Below are 18,199 nucleotides of genomic sequence, written 5' to 3'. Positions count from 1 at the left end.
ACGAGGTCAGGAGATCGAGACCACGGTGAAACCCCGTCTCTACTAAAAATACAAAAAAATTAGCCGGGCGCGGTGGCGGGCGCCTGTAGTCCCAGCTACTCGGAGGCTGAGGCAGGAGAATGGCGTGAACCCGGGAGGCGGAGCTTGCAGTGAGCCGAGATTGCGCCACTGCACTCCAGCCTGGGCGACAGAGCGAGACTCCGTCTCAAAAAAAAAAAAAAAAAAATATACAAAATGCAGCACCAGGTCTATTTCAAAAGAAAGTCATTTTGTCAGAAAGAACTTTGCTATGGCAATAAAAATAAAAGTGTACAAGCAAGGGCTATTTCTAGTTCTCAATGCAAACTAGCTTAGTGGGACTGGCCAGAGGCACTTACTTGTCAGTGGAATAAAAGATTCCTCTGTGGTTTGTAGTCTCCACTTTAGCACCCCTACGTCACTGTTGACTGGAAATGACTTCTCTGGATTCTTCAGGCCAATTAGAGACTCTGCAGTGAAAAGTTTTTTATCCACATTTGGATGGGTCTAGAATGAGAGGGAAAGGAAAACTCCTGAGGTTCAGACAGATGAGAAACAACCCCTCACTAGGCTCATACGGCCCACAATCTAAACATCCAAAATAGAGTACCTAACAAATTCCAATTCTTTTTCATTTTGAAGAAAGATTTCCCTTCTTCAAACTTATTTTAAAATGATTTAAGGCCGGGCGCGGTGGCTCACGCTTGTAATCCCAGCACTTTGGGAGACCGAGGCGGGCGGATCACGAGGTCAGGAGATCGAGACCACGGTGAAACCCCGTCTCTACTAAAAAAAATACAAAAAATTAGCCGGGCGTGGTGGCAGGCACCTGTAGTCCCAGCTACTCGGAGAGGCTGAGGCAGGAGAATGGCGTGAACCGGGGAGGCGGAGCTTGCAGTGAGCCGAGATTGCGGCACTGCACTCCAGCCTGGGTGACAGAGCAAGACTCTGTCTCAAAAAAAAAGAAAAAAAAAAAGATTTAAGATATTTAAAAACTAGTAATTAAAAAAAAAAAAGCTAATTTCAACTCTAAAAGCCATTACAGAACAAGTTTGCACCTGAAAAAGTTAAAAGACCATTAACCAAGTCCTTTCCAAAAATACTTCACAGGGAGCAGGTTCATGGTGGGGCCAGGTTTGCCAAGCAGAAGGCTCCAGTAAGACCCTGATCAGCTGCCTGGGTCAGATAGCAGTTCTGGCCTTATATAAAGTAGCAGAAAAGGGCAAGCTCTGTGTAAAGTCTAGTTGCAATTTTGCCGACAGACAAAGTTGTTAAAATCCAAGCCAATTAAGATAGTCTTATCTTTTTAAAAGAAATTGTTTTTGGGGAGGCTGAGGTGGGCGGGGCATTGAAGGTCAGGAGTTTGACATCAGCCTGGCCATCATGGCAAAACCCTATCTCTATTAAAAATACGAAAGTTAGCTGGGGCTGGAAATGGTGGCGCACGCCTGTAATCCCATCTACTCGAGAGGCTGAGGCAGGAGAATGGCTTGAACCCGGGAGGCAGAGGTTGCGGTGAGCCGAGATCACGCCATTGCACTCCAACCCGGGCAAGAAGAGCGAAACTCCATCTCAAAAAATAAATAAATAAATAAATAAATAAATAAATAAATAAATAAATAGCTGGGTGTGGTGGTGCACACCTATAGTCCCAGCTACTACGGAGGCTGAAGAGGAAGCATTGCTTTAGCCCAGGAGGTTAAGGCTGCAGCGAGACAAGGTTGTACCGCTGCACTCCAGCCTGCATGACAGAGAGAGACTCTGTGTAAAAACAAAAAAACAAAACAAAAAAACAAGACAAAAACAAACAAACCCAGAAGGGCTGGGCATGGTGGCTCATGACTACAATCCCAACACTTTGGGATGATGAGGTGGGCAAATCACGAGGTCAAGAGTTTGAGACCAGCTTGACCAACATGGTGAAACCCCATCTCTACTAAAAATAAAAAAAATTAGCTGGGCATGGTGGCAGATGCCTGTAATCCCAGCTACTCAGAAGGCTGAGGCAGGAGAACTGCTTGAACTGGGGAGGCAGACGTTGCAGTGAACCAAGATCGTACCACAGCACTCTAGCTTGGGCAACAGAGAGAGACTCCATCTCAGGAAAACAAAACAAAACAAAACAAAACAGAAATCACTTTTGGATAGCACTTTACAAGCCAGCAAAAATGTTGTCAAATAATATAAGCACTGCTTCCAAAAGACAATTCTGTGCCGACTATGGTGGGGAAAGTAGACAAAAACACTCTTCCGTAAAAAGGCTTTGTTCTTGTGACAAGATGTCAGCTAAATGAAATGAAATTACAAGAACACCTGTAATATAAAGCAGGGCTTATATCTATCTATCCAATAGTTGGAACACACACACTTATATTGAAAGGATTTTATGTACTTTTCAAATACACCATTAGATGCTGCCCTTCAGTTAACAAAACAAGCACTGGTAGTTTATTTAATAGCAGAATGAGTACATTTCGCATTGTGCCACCATGCCTGGCTAATTTTTTAAGTTTTTGTAGAGATAGGGTCTTGTTGCTCAGGCTGTTCTTGAACTCCTGGGCTCAAGCGATCCTTCAGCCTCAGCCTCTCAGAGTGCTGGTATTACAGGCATGAGCCACCACGCCTGGTCTACAGCCTTGTTTTTTTAAAACTGTATTTCAAGCAAGATCCTAAGCGATTTACTGTTTTCATAACAGCAAAAGATAAACACCTCCTTGTATCTTTTATTGGTGAGTATGAAGTCATTTATTAGATTTTGAAATGACCTTTTATTCAATTCCAATATTTAAAAGCCATCCTTACACAGTTGCTTTACTACTCTCAGGGAGCTACTGTATGCAATAAATTAACTTCTTTCCTATGCGTTTAGAGTGATGCTAGTTATATAATTAAATAATTTTCTGTGGTTCATATTGGGAACTCTAGTAGAGAAAGACTATAATAGGTAGACAAAGTGTTAATACTCCCTATCAAAAGCTTCTACACACCTGTAGCTGCACCCCTTTCTTATCTTCATTTTCCACATGAAGACGAATTCGGCCATACTTGTCATCTGAGATCCTAAGCATGATCATGCCATGCAACTCCATATTCTGTAATCCTCCGTCTCGTCCACAGGTTAATGTGATCTTTTCTTCAATTTTCATATGTACACTATAAAGAGAAAGTAATACATTTGTTCAGAAAGGTAGAAACCAATGGCGGGGCGCGGTGGCTCATGCCTACAACCCCTGCACTTTGGGAGGCCTAGGCGGGCGGATCACCTGAGGTGGGGAGTTCGAGACCAGCCTGACCAATATGGAGAAACCCCGTCTCTACTAAAAATACAAAATTAGCCAGGCGTGGTGGCACATGCCTGTAGTCCCAGCTACTTGGAGGCTGAGGCAGGAGAATCGCTTGAACCAGGAGGCAGAGGCTGTGGTGAGCCGAGATTGTCCCATTGCACTCCAGCCTGGGCAACAAGAGTGAAACTCCGTCTCAAAAAAAAAAAAAAAAAAAAAAAAAAAAAAAAAAAAAAAAAAGAAAAGAAAAGAAAAGAAAAGAAAAAAGAAAGGTAGAAACCAGAACTCCCTTTCTCCAAGGTCTAATGATTAGCCATCAACAACGTTTTTTTTTTTTTTTTTTTGAGACAGAGTCTCACTGTCGCCCAGGCTGGAGTGCAGTGGCATGATGTCGACTCACTGCAGGCTCCGCCCCCCAGGGTTCACGCCATTCTCCTGCCTCAGCCTCCCGAGTAGCTGGGACTACAGGCGCCTGCCACCTCGCCCGGCTAATTTTTTTTTTTTTTGTATTTTTAGTAGAGACGGGGTTTCACTGTGTTAGCCAGGATGGTCTCGATCTCCTGACCTCGTGATCCGCCCGCCTTGGCCTCCCAAAGTGCTGCGATTACAGGCGTGAGCCACCGTGCCCGGCCAACAATGTTTTTTTAAAGGTGCTACTGCTACAGCTATAAACATTTAAAAGACGATACCCTTTGATACAGCAATTCTTCAACAGACTCTATCCTACAGATAAATTCTCACCTGTGCAAAACAATCTGCTAAGTTATTCACTGAAGAATTGCTTGTAATGGCAAAAGTTTAGAAACAAATGTCTTCCAATAGGGGGCTGCTTAAATAAAGGCATATCCACGGGCGTGGTGGCTCACGCCTGTAATCCCAGCACTTTGGGAGGCCAAGGCGGGCAGATCACGAGGTTAGAAGATAGAGACCATCCTGGCTAACATGGTGAAACCCCACCTCTACTAAAAATACAAGAACAAAATTAGCCAAGTGTGGTGATGGGCACCTACTCAGGAGGCTGAGGCGGGAGAATGACGTGAACTCAGGAGGCGGAGCTTGCAGTAAGCCGAGATGGTGCCACTGCACTCCAGCCTGGGCAACAGAGTGAGACTCTGTCTCAAAAAAAATGAAAAATAAAAAATAAAGGCATATCCACCCAAATGAATAGTAGGCAATGGTGAGAAAACAAACAACTGAAAAAATTTTCTATTTGTAAATATTTTCAAGCTTAAAAAAGTTAAAATTATACAAGGAAGACATTATATACCCTTTTCCAGATTCACCTACTGTTAACATTTACCTCATTTGTTTTATAATTTGCATTTGTGTTTCTCTCTCTCTAAACATTATATATGTATGTTATACATTTGATTTTTTTTTCCCTGAACCATTAAGAAGCAGATTATATACATCACGGCACTTTACCCCTAAATACTTCAGTGCTTATTTTATAAGATTAGGGATATTCTCTTACATAATCAATCACAGTACCATTATTCACTTCACAAATTTACACTGATAGTTTTTTTAGCTTTTTGTTGTTGTTGTTGTTGTTTTGAGATGGAGTTTCACTCTTCTTGCCCAGGCTGGAGTGCAATGGTGTGATCTCGGCTCACTGCAACCTCTGCCTCCCGGGTTCAAGTGATTCTCCTGTCTTAGCCTCCCGCATAGCAGGGATTTCAGGTGCCTGCCACCACGCCCGGTTCATTTTTGTATTTTTAGTAGAGTCAGGGTTTCACCATGCTGGCCAGGCTGGTCTTGAACTCCTGACCTCAGGTGATCTGCCTGCCTCAGCCTCCCGAAGTGTAGGGATTACAGGCGTGAGCCACTGCACCCAGCCTGTTGTTGTTAAGAGACAGATCTTGCTATGTTGCCCAGGCTGGAGTGCAGTGGCTATTCAGAGGCACAATCACAGTTCACTATAACCTTGAACTCCTGGTCTCAAGTGATCCTCCTGCCTCAGCCTCCTGAGTAGCAAGGACTACAGCCATGTGCCATCATGCCAGGCTAACAATGATACAATAATTGTATCCGATCTATCAACCATATGTCAATTTCATCAGTTGACCTAATAATATTTTTAATAGTAGTTGTGATACTATGATATACATACATACTGGTTTTCATCCATGGTTCCTGGCTCATAACTCCCATATCCCTTATTATACATAATGTTGGAGCACTTTAGGCCTCAGGAGCACCCTTAGAAAACAGAATCTCTCTTTGACCTGCACCATATCCTGGAGGAAGATTAATGCTGCACAGAGAGGCCAAGAATCTGGACAGGCCTTGCTGGGTTTCCCCACTCAGCCTATCAGTATTAGGTCATACCCTTTGTCCAGTCACATTTCTGCATGCCTGTCAATCATGCCTATCCAATGAAGTCTCCATAAAAGGCTCAAGAGGACAGGGTCTGGGAAGCTTCTGGACAGCTGAACACATGGAGGCTTACAGGAAGATGAACAAGGTCTCATCTATTTTCCAGGAGGGTGGCATACCCCAGCTCCCTGGGGACAGAAGCTCCTGCGCTCAAGACCCTCCCAGACCTTGCCCTATGTATCTCTTCATCTGGCTGCTTATTTGCATCCTTTAAAATGTCCTCTGTAACAAACTGATAAATGTCAGGTAAGTTTCCCTGAGTTCTGTGAGGTGCTCTAGCAAATTAACTGAACCCCCCAAACAGAGGGGGTCGTGGGAGGCCAAACTTGAGGTCAGTAAGAAGTTCTGAAAGTCTGGACTTATGACTGTTGGGAAGGAAGAATTAGTCTTGGGGGACTGAACTCTCAACCTGTAGAATCTGAGGCTATTCCCAGGTAGATAGCATCAGAATTGAATTGAATTGGAGGACACCAGCTAGGTGTGACTGCTTGATGTGTGCAGAAAAACCTAAACACACTTGATCACAGAAGTCTTCTGTGTTGATTGTTGCTGTTGAATGAGAAAATAGAAAAAAAAACAAAACAAACAGTTTGAGTTGTTTTTTCTACATTACAGTAGTAGAGGATCCAGTCTAGGGTAAGGTATTGCATTTAGATGTCATATCTCTGCAGTTTCAAATAAGGAGATTCTTATCTCCAAAATAATTAAGTGAAAAATGCAATTGGAAGACGTGTCTAGTTTTACTGCTTTGCATAAAAGGGGGAAAAATAAGCGCACTGTGTACATATGTTTTTTTACTCATCTATATATCATAGACCATCCCCCTCAGAAGGATACACAAAAAACTATTAATACTGGTTGTCTCCAAAATGAGAAACTGGCATGGCTGAGTGAGAGGAAGACTTCTGACTGTTAACAACTTCTGAATTTTGTACCATATGAGTGTATAATCCAATTTTTAAAAGATTAAAAAGTGCTGCTGTTACAGGCAAGTACTAAGTACAATCTATTCATATTCAGTAACAGACATATGTTTGGCTGGATGAACTACAGAGGCTACAAAAAATATTTTGTTATCCTACCCTGTTCTTTGTTCCAACCTCTTAGGTCTTCCTAGAAACAAAGGCATCAGAGTCAAGACCATAAAGGAGTGTATCCTAAGACGATGCATGGTACCATTTTACCTTCACAAAAGTTTGCTCTGTGCTCAAGAGGCAATTTATCATTTAGAAAAAAAGAGTGTCTCAAATTCTCTTTAATATGTGATGATCTCCAATATCTTTTTTTTTTTTTTTGGAGACAGAGTCTTACTCTGTCGCCCAGGCTGGAGTGCAGTGGCACCATCTTGGCTCACTGCAACCTCTGCTTCCCGGGTTCAAGCAATTCTCCTGCCTCAGCCTCCCGAGTAGCTGGGACTACAGGTGTGTGCCACCACGCCCACCTAATTTTTTGTATTTTAGTGAAGAAGAGGTTAATTTTTTGTATTTTAGTGGAGATGGGGTTTCACCATGTTGCCCAGGGTGGTCTTGAACTCCTGAGCTCAGGCAATCTGCCCACCTCAGCTTCCCAAAGTGCTAAGATTACAGGTGTGTGCCACTGCACTCAGGAATATCTTTTTAAAAGTGTGAAGCCTCTGTCTCACTCAAAGCAACGCTAGGAAAAGCACAGCGGCTTTAATGAATCAAGAAATTTATCCCAATGTAACCCTGTTCATTTCATACAGAACAGGGCATATAAAGAGTAAATACTCGGCTGGGCACGGTGGCTCACACCTATAATCCAAGCACTTTTGGGAGGCAGAGGCAGGCAGATCACTTGAGGTCAGGAGTTCGAGACCAGCCTGGCCAACACGGCAAAACTCCGTCTCTACTAAAAATAAGAAAATTGGCCGGGCGTGAGGCGATGGCGTGCGCCTGTAATCCCAGCCACTTAGGAGGCTGAGGCAAGAGAATTGCTTGACCCCGGGAGGTGGAGGTTGCAAGATCGTGCCATTGCACTCCAGTCTGGGAGATAGAGCAAGACTCTGTCAAGAAAGAAAGAAAGGAAAGAAAGAAAGAAAAAGAGTAAATACTCCTCTTTTATGCACACCTGATATAGGTATCCTCCTGGTATTATCTTTCACTTGACCTCAAAACCATCAGCAACAATAGAAGGTCTGGCTTCAAAACGAGAAATCTGAGTCACGAATATGTGAACTTGATAACTACCACTTAAAAATGTCACCAACCAGTACCACAGCCCTGAGATAAGAGATGAATCAAAATATTCCACACTGGCTTCAAATATTTAAACTGCAAAAGATGGCTGGGCATGGTGGCTGACGCCTGTAATCCCAGTACGTTGTGAGGTCGAGGCAGGCAGATTGCTTGAGTCCAGGAGTTCGAGACCAGCCTGGGCAACAAGGCAAAACCCCATCTCTACCAAAATACAGAAATTAGCCCGGCGTGGTGGTGCATGCCTGTAGTCCCAGCTACTTGGGAGGCTGAGGTGGGAGAATCACTTGAGCCTGGGAGGCAGAGGTTGCAACAAGCTGAGATTGCACCACCGCACTCCAGCCTGGGTGACAGAGTGAAACCCCATCTCAAAAATAAATAAATAAATAAAATAAAAATGCAAAATATATTAATTTGCTATAAAAGATGTCTATAAGTTTTGGATTAAAGATTGGTTCTACTTAGAGTTTAATTAGAAAAAGTCATGCCAAAATACAGTGTGGGGTCACCATAGTTCTAGTCCCCTAATTCAAGTGCATTCTAAGAGATAAGCTATATACCAGGTGTGACTATGAGTAACTGAGTAACTTTATTTTTTTTTTTTTTTTTTTTTTTTTTTGAGACGGAGTCTTGCTGTGTCACCCAGGCTGGAGTGCAGTGGCGCGATCTCGGCTCACTGCAAGCTCCGCCTCCCGGGTTCAGGCCATTCTCCTGCCTCAGCCTCCCGAGGAGCTGGGACTACAGGCGCCCGCCAACACGCCCGGCTAATTTTTTGTATTTTTTTAGTAGAGACAGGGTTTCACCGTGTTAGCCAGGATGGTCTCGATCTCCTGACCTCGTGATCCGCCCGCCTCAGCCTCCCAAAGTGCTGGGATTACAGGCTTGAGCCACTGCGCCCGGCCTAACTGAGTAACTTTAATTTAGCTGTAAAAGGAAAGTTCTTTTTTTTTTTTTTTTTTTTTTGAGACGGAGTCTTGCTCTGTCGCCCAGGCTGGAGTGCAGTGGCGCGATCTCGGCTCACTGCAAGCTCCGCCTCCCGGGTTCACGCCATTCTCCTGCCTCAGCCTCTCCGAGTAGCTGGGACTATAGGTGCCCGCCACCACGCCTGGCTAATTTTTTGTATTTTTTTAGTAGAGACGGGGTTTCACCGTGGTCTCAATCTCCTGACCTCGTGATCCGCCTGCCTCAGCCTCCCAAAGTGCTGGGATTACAAGCGTGAGCCACCGCACCCGGCCGAGTAAAAGGAAAGTTCTAAACTTCATAGAAAATAGGTGGCTGAGGGCCCCCAATCATGGTTTAAGGAAAAAGGAAAAGGTCAGGTGCAGCAATGCATGCCTGTATCCCAGTTACTTGGGAGGCTGAGGCAGGAAGATTAACTGAGCTCAGGAGTTGGAGGCCAGCTTAGACAACATAGTAAAACCCTGTCTCAGAAAAATAAAACAAAACAACAGCCGGGCGCAGTGGCTCACGCCTATAATCCCAGCACTTCAAGAGGCTGAGACGGGCGGATCACGAGGTCAGGAGATCAAGACCATCCTGGCTAACACGGCGAAACCCCAACTCTACTAAAAATACAAAAAAATGAGCCGGGCGTAGTGGTGGGCGCCTGTGGTCCCAGCTACTCAGGAGCCTGAGGCAGGAGTATGGTGTGAACCTGGGAGAGAGAGCTTGCAGTGAGCCGAGATCACGCCGCTGCACTCCAGCCTGGGCGACACAGTGAGACTCCATCTCAAAAATAAATAAATAAATAAAACAAAACAAAACCAAAAACGATGTTATATTAATATGTAGAATATGCTCTGAATAAATCTTTTAAATCAGGAAAGATTAAAAGACAGAGAAATAATTTATAGCACACTGAAATAAGACTTTTAAAAAATTATGTGGACTGTATTCAAAGCTTGAATTCTTACTCCAAGTTCCTACATACCTTTCCATATTAATGGGAGGAGAATGCATTTTGGTTGCTTCAGAAGTACGCTTCCCCATACTAGAGGACATGATGGTTTCACCTTCAGATTTCAATTTGTCCACAAAGTTATCTACTTCCTTTCCTTTGGCTCCAAGTTTTAAAGCCTTGCTGGGGCCTGAAGGCCTAAGTGGAAGAATTTGAAATTCATTACCCAAAGGTATATTTTTACAAGCACACATGATCTGATGAAAACTTTGTATGTCCCATCCAGAGAAATATACCTGTGCACAAAATTTTGCATATAATTTCGGGTAATTCACAGATTTCCCCTAAAATCAATCACTGAACATCAAGATTAAAAACCTACATTCCATAAAGCATTAAATAGCCCTTTCCTCCCCACAATAAGGCAACTCTCATAGGAAACTGTAGTCATGACATAATTTATAACTCTCTTTTATACAAAAGGAAAAACACCACATTCAGATTTCTTCTTTATCCTCATATTTTATGTGGCCAAATTTAACATCATATCTTACTGCATCAAGTCCTTCCTTATTTACAGCTTTCCAAAAAATCAGATTATGACTTCAAAGATAGACACATATACACCCTTCATTTGGTATTCTAAAGTACATTGGATTATACCTGGCTGGTGCAGGTGCCACTTTTGGTTTATCAGTTTCAATGATGGTCTCTGTGATCATGGCAGCTGTGCTGCCTCCAGATACTGCAGAGCTGCCAAATCCGCCAAATCCTGGTGCTTTTTTGCCCTGTCTCTCTGCATCTCTTCGGGCCTGTTGTAATTCCTTTGCTTTACGACGCATCTCAGCCTTAGCTTCACGTTCTTGAGTCTACAGAAAAAGACATACATGAATGTAGCTTTTTTTTTTTTTTTTGAGACACGGTCTCACTCTGTGACCCAGGCTGGAGTGCAAGTGGCATGATCACAGCTCACTGCAGCCTCAACTTCCTGGGCTCAAGTGATCCTCCCACCCACAGGCACGTGCTACCATGCCTGGCTAATTTTTTTTTTTTACTTTTTATAGAGACAGGGTCTCACTATGCTGCCCAGGCTGGTCTTGAACTCCTGGACTCAAGTGATCCCCCAACCTCCGCCTCCCAAAGTGCTGGGATTATAGGCATGAGCCACTGTGCCCAGCCCGGACATAGCTTTGAATACAGTCTACATTAGCAAGTAAAAATAGGAAAATGAGATTAGTGAAGCCTAAGAGAAAGACACACAAACGGGTAGTCCCAGAGAAGATCCTATTTACCTCTCTGACGGCTCTGAACACCTTCTCCTCATGAGAATCCATTTCTGTGAAGGTTCTGATCTGTGCCAAGTTAACATTCTCCCGGTATCCCAGCGCGACAATTTCATCAAAAGCAAAAATCAAATCAAAACAGTGCTCAGATATTTCATTCTCTTCTAAGGCTCGGCAATATTCAGGGATCTAAGCGTGGACACCAATAAAAAAGAAAGATTTAGAATTTATCAGCAGCTATATTTCCAAGTCTTATCCTTTAGAGTACATAAATTTCAATAACCTAAATCCCTTTATTAGCTACTTCTAGTCTTTATTTTTTGAGATGGAGTCTCGCTCTGTTGCCCAGGCTGGAGTGCAGTGGTGCCATCTCAGCTCACTGCAACCTCCACCTCCCGGGTTTAAGCGATTCCCTGCCTCAGCTTCCGGAGTAGCTGGGACTACAGGTGTGTACCACCATGCCTAGCTAATTTTTGTATTTTCAGTAGAGACGGGGTTTCACCATGTTGGCCAGGCTGGTGTTGAACTCCTGACCTCAGGTGATCCACTTGCCTCGGTCTCCCAAATTGCTGGGATTACAGGCGTGAGCCACTGCGCCCAGCCTAACACTCTGATTTTTATTTTTATTTATTTATTTTTTAAGACAAAGTCTCACTCTGTCGCCCAGGCTGGAGTGCAGTGGCACAATCTCGGCTCACTGCAACCCCCGCCTCCTGGGTTCACGCAATTCTCATGCCTCAGCCTCCCGAGTAGTAGGATTATAGGCGCCTGCCACCACACCCAGCTAACTTTTTTGTATTTTTAGTAGAGACGAGGTTTCACCATGTTGGTCAGGCTGGTCTCAAACTTCTGACCTCAGATGATCCACCCGCCTCAGCCTCCCAAAGTGCCAGGATTACAGGCGTGAGCCACCATGCCCAAGACCCTGATTCTTACAGCCGGGTGCAGTGGCTCATGCCTGTAATCCCAGCACCTTGGGATGCCAAGATAGGCAGATCATCTGAGGTCAGGAGTTCGAGACCAGACTGGCCAACATGGTGAAACCCCGTCTCTACTAAAGATACAAAAATTAGCCGGGCATGGCGATGCACGTCTGTAATCTCACCTACTCGGGAGGGTGAGGCCAGAGAATTGCTTGAACCTAGGAGGCAGAGGTTGCAGTGAGCCGAAATTGCACCACTGCACTCCAGCCTGGGCAAGAGCGAGACTCCGTCTTTAAAAAAAAAAAAAAAAAAAAAAAAAGAATCAGGGTCTTGCTGTGCTGCCCACACTAAAGTATAATGCCTATTCACTTGAACTCCTGGCCTCAAGCAATCCTTCTGCCTCAGCCTCCGGAGTAGCTTGGACTACAGACACATGCTACCGCACCTGGCATTAGTCTTCATTTTATGCAAGACTTTGGCATAAAGTCTTAGGTGTGTGTGTGTCTGGATCAGTAAGTCTTACCTAAAAAACATTACCTAAAAAGCATAGCCAAACAAGTGTCAGAACTAGAAAGGCAGATTAGAACTACTGCTTAAGAACTGGGATAAGAAACAGTAGTTCCCATATTCTTTTGAGACATCTATAGTCTAAGAGGACATCCAATAAATGTCTGCTGAATAAAGGTGCTGCAGCAATAAGTCGCTGGGGTGAGGAGTAGGAGCCTGCAAGCTGGTGAGCATCAGTTGCTTTGGAGGAAAAACTAGTTTCACATAAAATGTAAAACAAAAAGTGGAACCCAGTATTATAGCAGTACTCTTACCACTCTTGAGAAGAGCCTTAGGGTCTCCAAATCTTCTAAAATGTTGCTGTTTTTGGTAGTGATCAGTACCATATACAGTTTCTCCATAGGCTGGTAGACATATCTTACACTCTCTGTTTCAACAAACGTATGTTGTTTTCCAGTGTTCATGAGCTTTGGAAAAGCTGCTAATAAGCCCTCAATCCGAGTTCGGGTCATTTCCACAAACTGTCGAGAAACAATAGCCTTTCCTGCTTTTGTGCAGACCGCTGCTGCCAACAGCACCTGCCAGGAACATATGCATAAATAAGTACTAATTAATTATTTCTTCACATCTGTTTTCTCAACGTCTCAGGAAATGTTCCATAGAATGACATATTTATTTAGTGACATGACTAGTATGGTAGTATTTTTAAGACAGGGTCTCACTCTGTCACCCATGCCGGAGTGCAATGGCAAGATCACAGCTCACTGCAACCTCAAACTCCCGGGCTCAAGAAATCCTGAGTGGCTAGGACTACAAGTGCGTGCCACCAAGCCTCGCTAATTTTTAAAAAGCTTTTAGTAGAGGCAGTGTCTCGCTATGTTTCCCAGGCTGGTCTTGAACTCCTGGGTTCAAGCAGTCCTCCTGCCTTGGCCTCCCAAAGTGCTGGGATTATAGGCATGAACTACCACAACCAGCTGACATGACAAGCAACAGAATACTGACTTTCACGGGCACAGTGGCTTACATCTGTAAACCCAGCACTTTGGGAGGCCAAAGCGGGTGCATTACTTGAGGTCAGGAGTTCGAGACCAGCCTGGCCAACATGGTGAAACCCCATCTCTACTAAAAATACAAACACATTAAGAGACTTAGACATGTCAATCAATCATAATGTATAAATCAAATTTGAACAGTGACTGAATAGTTGATAATATTAAAAATTATTGCTAATCTTTTAGGTGTGAAAATATGCTATCATGGTAATATATTTTTATGTAAGGAATACTTATATATTTTTAAAAAAGAGTTGTAGTTTTGAATCCTTCCATGGTCTCTCATATTAAAGGTGCTCCCTCAATGACTTTATATTGAACTAAAAGAGTTGTCTGGGATACACCTTATCTTCAAACTACGCTAGTTTGAAGGTCACTGGATTTAATAATTATCCTGAGGATCAGAATTCACAATTTCTTTCTCTTTTTTTTGGAGACAGGGTCTCACTTTGTCACCTAGGCTGGACTGCAATGGTGCGATCTTGGCTCACCGTAGCCTCAACTTCCGGGCTTGAACAATCCTCCTGCCTCAGCCCCCCGAAAGGAGCTGGGACTATAGGCAGGTGCCACCACGCCTGGCAAATTTTTGTATTTTCAGTAGAAGTGGGGTTTCACCATGTTGCCCAGGCTGGTCTTGAACTTCTGGACTCAAGTGATTGGCCCACCTCGGCCTTCCAAATGCTGGGATTACAAGCATGAGTCACCATGCCTAGCCAGAACTCACAATTTTATGTGTTGAATATCAGTTATAAGTATTCCTTTTAAAAGCAACTATCCTAATATTATATAAATGGGTTTTTATGACTTGGGATAAAATTTCCCAAACTGCCAATGTATCACACATGGATTCAAAACTGCTAAATAGCAAAATGATGATTCAAAAAGTGACCCCAGTGATGACATGATGTTCATAAAGAATCTAGAAAAAATTGTTTATTAATATGAAAATGGAAAAAATTATTTCTAAATTAAATTTTATTATGTAATTTAAAACATATATATATGTAAATTATTAACTATTTTAAGAACATATTTGACTATTTTTGCTACTTTTTTTTTTTTTTTTTAAGACGGAGTTTTGCTCTTGTTGCCCAGGCTGGAGTGCAATGGCAAGATCTCAGCTCACTGCAACCTCCACCTCCCAGGTTCAAGCGATTTTCCTGCCTCAGCCTCCCGAGTAGCTGGGATTACAGGCGCCTGCCACCACACCCAGCTAATTTTTTTTTTTTTTGTATTTCTAGTAGAGATGGGGTTTCACCACGTTGGTTGGCCAGGCTGGTCTCAAATGCCTGATCTCAGGTGATCCGCCCACCTCGGAAAAGTGCTGAGATTACAGGCGTGAGCCGCTGCTCGGCCTATTTTTGCTACATTCTTAAAAGTTTATATAATTGGCAAAAAGCTTTCCTTCTTAATAGTCTCATTGGAAAAGTGGGGAATTCCCTTATATTTGGGATCATTTCACATTGGTTTCTCCTTTTCCTAAAGACTTAGAACTAGTGTCCCAAATTTGCAAAGAACCAAGCTGATATATTAGAAAAACTAAATGACTGGGAGTGAGAAAATCTATATTCTAGTTTTGTTCTTCTATTTACTGTCTGTCTGACCTTCAGTTACCCAACCTCTCTTAATCTCGTTTCTTTTCCTATAAAATGCAGCATTATCTAATGACCTTACAAGCTATTATGAGGGCCAAATGACTGTAATGAAACTGTACTTCAAAAGTGCTATACAACTTGTAGCGCATATATTCATGAGGTAAAACAGCACCATTAGTAATAATAAACATGCGGCCGGGCGCAGTGGCTCACGCCTGTAATGCCAGCACTTTGGGAGGCCGAGGTGGGCGGATCACCTGAGGTTGGGAGTTCGAGACCAGCCTGACTAACATGGAGAAACCTCATCTCTACTTAAAATACAAAATTAGCCGGGCGTGGTGGTGCATGCCTGTAATCCCAGCTTCTCGGGGGGCTGAGGCAGGAGAATCACTTGAACCCGGGAGGCGGAGGTTGTGGTGAGCCGAGATCGTGCCATTGCACTCCAGCCTGGGCAACAAGAGCAAAACTCCGTCTCAAAAAAAAAAAAAAAAAAGTAATAATAAACATGCGTCTCATGAAAAAAATTTATGCCACTTCAAGGTAATGATTTTTCTTTTTTTATTAAAAAAAAAAAAAAAAAGAGAGAGATGGGGTTTTGCCATGTTGCCCAGGCTGCTCTCAAATTCCTGGGCTAAAGTGATCCACACACCTCAGCCTCCCAAAGTGCTGGGATTACAAGTGTGGGCCACAGCATCCGGCTAAGGCAATGGATTTTTGCCTTTGTCAATATTTTGATATTCAAATAATGAATATTGACTCTCCCCCCAAAATTTTACATATAGTTTCAGGGAATGCATCGATCCTCTAGAGAAGTTATTCTCAAATGGCCCACAGAAAATCCCCTCATGCAATGAGAATTATTATTAATAAATGGGAACATATTGTAAATGTAATCCCTGCAGAGCCTCCTATCCCTAAAAGGTTGAGAGTCATGGCTCTAGGAAGTTATGGTCCTCTATGTTAGAATTTTATGAGGTTTTGAAGGAATAAGACAAATCAAATGAACACCTAAAGAAACGACAGCTCGGACCAACACTTCAGACCTATATAAACATGCTGCATTTAATAGAAACCCCATATCTAATAATAAACCTGTTAGAAACAATGTTTACAGGCTCAAGGGAAGTTCTTAGGTTTCCAGCTGGAGTTAAAAACACCTCTATACCATACAAGTAAAATTTAGGTAAAAACATCAAAAGCAACTTGAAAGGGAAAAAGGAACAAAAAGTTATATGTTACTATCCACTTTATTTATTTATTTATTTATTTATTTTATTATTTTTTTTTTTGAGAGAGTGTCTCACTCTGTACTCCAGGCTGGAGTGCAGTGGTGCCATCTTGGCTCACTGCAAGCTCTGCCTCCTGAGTTCAAGCAATTCTCATGCCTCAGCCTCTTGAGTAACTGGGACCACAGGCAAAGGCCAGCACCACCAAGCCTGGCTAATTTTTCTATTTTTAATAGAGACAGAGTTTCACCATGTTGGCCAGGCTGGTCTCCAACTCCTGGCCTCAAGTCATCTGCGCGCCTTGGCCTCCAAAGTGTTGGGATTATAGGAGTGAGCCACTGCACCTGGCCCATCCACTTTACTGATGAACATGTTCAAAAACTAATTATAGGTAACTGGTAATCTCCGTTTTTGCGATATTATAAGAATTAACTGAGTAATTATTTATTGAACACCTACTATACATACAACATGCTTTCTGAGAATTAAGATGACACAGGCTAGCATTCTGCCTACAAGAAGCTTAATAGGGATAAGACACAAACACAAATAACTGTAACATGAGGCAGAATGTGTTAAGTAACATAAGAGAGTCACTGATAAAGTGCGTGGAAATTCAGAGGAAGAGATTACTTCCAGCTGGTAAAGTCAGGGATGACTTGATAGAAGAAACAGCATTTAGGTCGGGAGTGGTGGCTCATGCCTTAATCCAGCACTTTGGGAGCCAGGGCGGGCAGATCACCTGAGGTCAGGAGTTGGAGACCAGCCTGGTCAACATGGGAAAACCCTGTCTCTACCAAAAAATACAAAAAATAAGCCAAGTCTGGTGGTGCGTGCCTGCAGCCCCAGCTACCAGGGAGAGTGAGGTGGGAGGATTGCTTGAACCTGGGAGGTGGAAGTTGCAGTAAGCCAAGATCATACCACTTCACTCCAGCCTGGGCAACAGAGTGAGACTCTGCCTCAATAAAAAAAAAAAAAAAAAAAAAAAAGAAAAGAAAAGAAAAGAAAGAAACAGAATTTAGATCATGCTTTGATGAATTCCAGGATTTGTTTGTTTTGAAACAGAGTCTTGCTCTATTGCTCAAGCTGTAGTGCAGTGGCGTGATCTTGGCTCAGTGCAGCCTCAACCTTCTGGGCTCAGGTGATTCTCCCATCTCAGCCTCCCAAGTATCTGGGACTACAGGCACAGGCCACCACACCTGGCTAATTTTTTGTATTTTTCTGTAGAGACAGGGTTTTGCCATGTTGCCCAGGCTGGTCTCAAACTCCCAGCCTCAAGCGATCTGCCTGCCTCAGCCTCCCAAAGTGCTGGGATTACAGGCATGAGCCGCCACGCCTGGCCAGAATTCCAGGATTTCAGAATGTCAAGATGAAGAAAGCAGTAGGGTAAAATCATGTCTCTCTTTGAGTCATTCCATTATCCAGATACAAGCAAAACAAGGCTTCCAAAATAGGACCATAGTTCCCCATACTAAGTATAGTATAAATCTCCGAACACCCAGGACACCACAAATCACAGGTTCCAGGCAGTTGACACAGGTCTCTCTGTTGCAGCTACTAACATTGCTAGAAGGTATGGTCACCTCTAAACACGATAAATTTATCCTATCCTAAATTAACATTTGTCTTCTTAAAGTTCTTGAAATGATAAGCCTCTTTACATCAATGTTTACTGGTTTAACAATTATTAAAATATAGCATATACTAAAAGGTAAGTTAACAATTTTCCCTATTGAAATTTGATCTGATTTTCTCTGAGGAAGAATTAATAAATATGATTACAAAGTTTTTGTTTTTAAATTTTTGGAAAAAAAATTCCAGATCT

At 43.0% G+C, this 18,199-nt stretch overlaps 1 protein-coding gene across 8 annotated transcripts in view; it reads right to left on the bottom strand.

Annotated features, from left to right (window-relative positions):
* ARCN1 (archain 1) overlaps positions 1-18,199 on the bottom strand; it is a 33,167-nt gene that overhangs the window by 10,933 nt on the left and 4,035 nt on the right. For 4 of the 8 annotated variants that reach the window (XM_055273363.2, XM_063636566.1, XM_063636563.1 and 1 more), the window contains 6 exons: positions 12,816-13,079; positions 11,081-11,260; positions 10,452-10,657; positions 9,822-9,986; positions 3,006-3,171; positions 378-525 (listed from right to left, as the gene is read on the bottom strand). In XM_055273363.2, the coding sequence (XP_055129338.1) occupies positions 378-525; positions 3,006-3,171; positions 9,822-9,986; positions 10,452-10,657; positions 11,081-11,260; positions 12,816-13,079 (1,129 nt within the window). The remainder of the gene's footprint in view (positions 1-377; positions 526-3,005; positions 3,172-9,821; positions 9,987-10,451; positions 10,658-11,080; positions 11,261-12,815; positions 13,080-18,199) is intronic. The other 4 variants (XM_055273364.2, XM_063636567.1, XM_063636564.1 and 1 more) reach the window with 3 other exon arrangements.

This window comes from Symphalangus syndactylus, chromosome 3 (assembly GCF_028878055.3).
Source record: "Symphalangus syndactylus isolate Jambi chromosome 3, NHGRI_mSymSyn1-v2.1_pri, whole genome shotgun sequence".
In the NCBI taxonomy this organism is placed as follows: Eukaryota; Metazoa; Chordata; class Mammalia; order Primates; family Hylobatidae; genus Symphalangus; species Symphalangus syndactylus.
The sequence above is the reverse complement of the archived record's forward strand: the minus strand, read 5'-3'. Positions and strand labels throughout refer to the sequence as shown.